Here is a 1152-nt window from a genome sequence, read left to right as displayed (position 1 = left end):
TTCCCGGTTGTTTTTGGGGTCTCTCACCTGCTGTGTCCCCGCTGGACGAGCTCGGGGTGCTGCCGGGAGCGTCCTCCACTCCTGGGGGGCCCCCCTGTCCCGGGGACCCCCCCGCTCCCTCCCCGGCGCTTTTGGGGTCCCCATCCACCCCCACCTCCAGCACCCGGATGGTCTCATGGCCGGACATGACAATGACCTGTGAATGGACCCCAAAATCAGCTCCGGTGTCACCCCCCGGCCGTGTCCCCCCCGTGTTCCCCCCGTCCCACGGGGTGGGTTTGGGGTGCAGAGCGCACCTGGGGGAGGGAGCGATGGGTGGGGGGTCCCAACACCCCAAACCCAGAGCACCCCAAACCCGGAGCACCCCCAAACCTACAGCACCCTAAACCCACAGTACCCCAAACCCGGAGCACCCCCAAACCTACACCACCCCAATCTACAGCATCCTAAACCCACAGTGCCCCAAACCCACAGCACCCCAAAACCTAGGGCACCCAAACCCACAGTGCCCCAAACCCAGAGCACCCTGAATCTGGGAGCACCCCAAAAAACTACAGCACCCCAAACCTACAGCATCCTAAAACAAAGCCTTTATCCCCAAACCTACAGCACCCTGAATCCTCAAGCACCACAAACCTACAGCACCCCAAACCCACAGCACCCCAAACCCACAGTACCCCCAGAACCTACAGTACCCCAAACCTACAGCACCCTGAATCCTGGAGCACCCCAAACCTACAGCATCCTAAAACAGAGCCTGTATCCCCAAACCTACAGAACCCAAACCTACAGCATCCCAAACCCACAGCACCAGCACCCTGAATCCCGGAGGACCCCAAAACCCCCAGCATCCCAAAGCCTACAGCACCCCAAAGCCAGAGCACCCTGAATCCAGGAGTAACCCCACATCTGCTGCAGCCCCTAAACAGAATCAGCACGCCAAACCTACAGTGCCCAAACCAACAGCATCCTAAACCCACAGCGCCCCAAACCTACAGCACCCCAAACCTACAGCACCCAAACCCACAGTGCCCCAAACCCAGAGCACCCTGAATCCGGGAGAACCCTGAATCCCGGAGCACCCCAAACCTACAGCGCCCCAAACCTACAGCACCCTAAACCCACAGTGCCCCAAACCTACAGCACTCTGAA

At 60.1% G+C, this 1152-nt stretch overlaps 1 protein-coding gene across 1 annotated transcript in view; it reads right to left on the bottom strand.

Annotated features, from left to right (window-relative positions):
- LOC130587928 (POU domain, class 6, transcription factor 1-like) overlaps positions 1-296 on the bottom strand; it is a gene marked incomplete at both ends in the record, with an annotated part of 3058 nt that extends 2762 nt beyond the window's left edge. Inside the window, one exon of the mRNA XM_057388899.1 lies at positions 28-296. Within this exon, the coding sequence (XP_057244882.1) occupies positions 28-296 (269 nt within the window). The remainder of the gene's footprint in view (positions 1-27) is intronic.
- Between the last annotated feature and the right edge of the window lie 856 nt (positions 297-1152).

The sequence above is a fragment of the Malurus melanocephalus genome, unplaced genomic scaffold (genome assembly GCF_030028575.1).
Source record: "Malurus melanocephalus ecotype Western Australia unplaced genomic scaffold, MMel_1.1 scaffold_2750, whole genome shotgun sequence".
In the NCBI taxonomy this organism is placed as follows: Eukaryota; Metazoa; Chordata; class Aves; order Passeriformes; family Maluridae; genus Malurus; species Malurus melanocephalus.
This window is presented reverse-complemented; position numbering and strand designations above follow the sequence as displayed.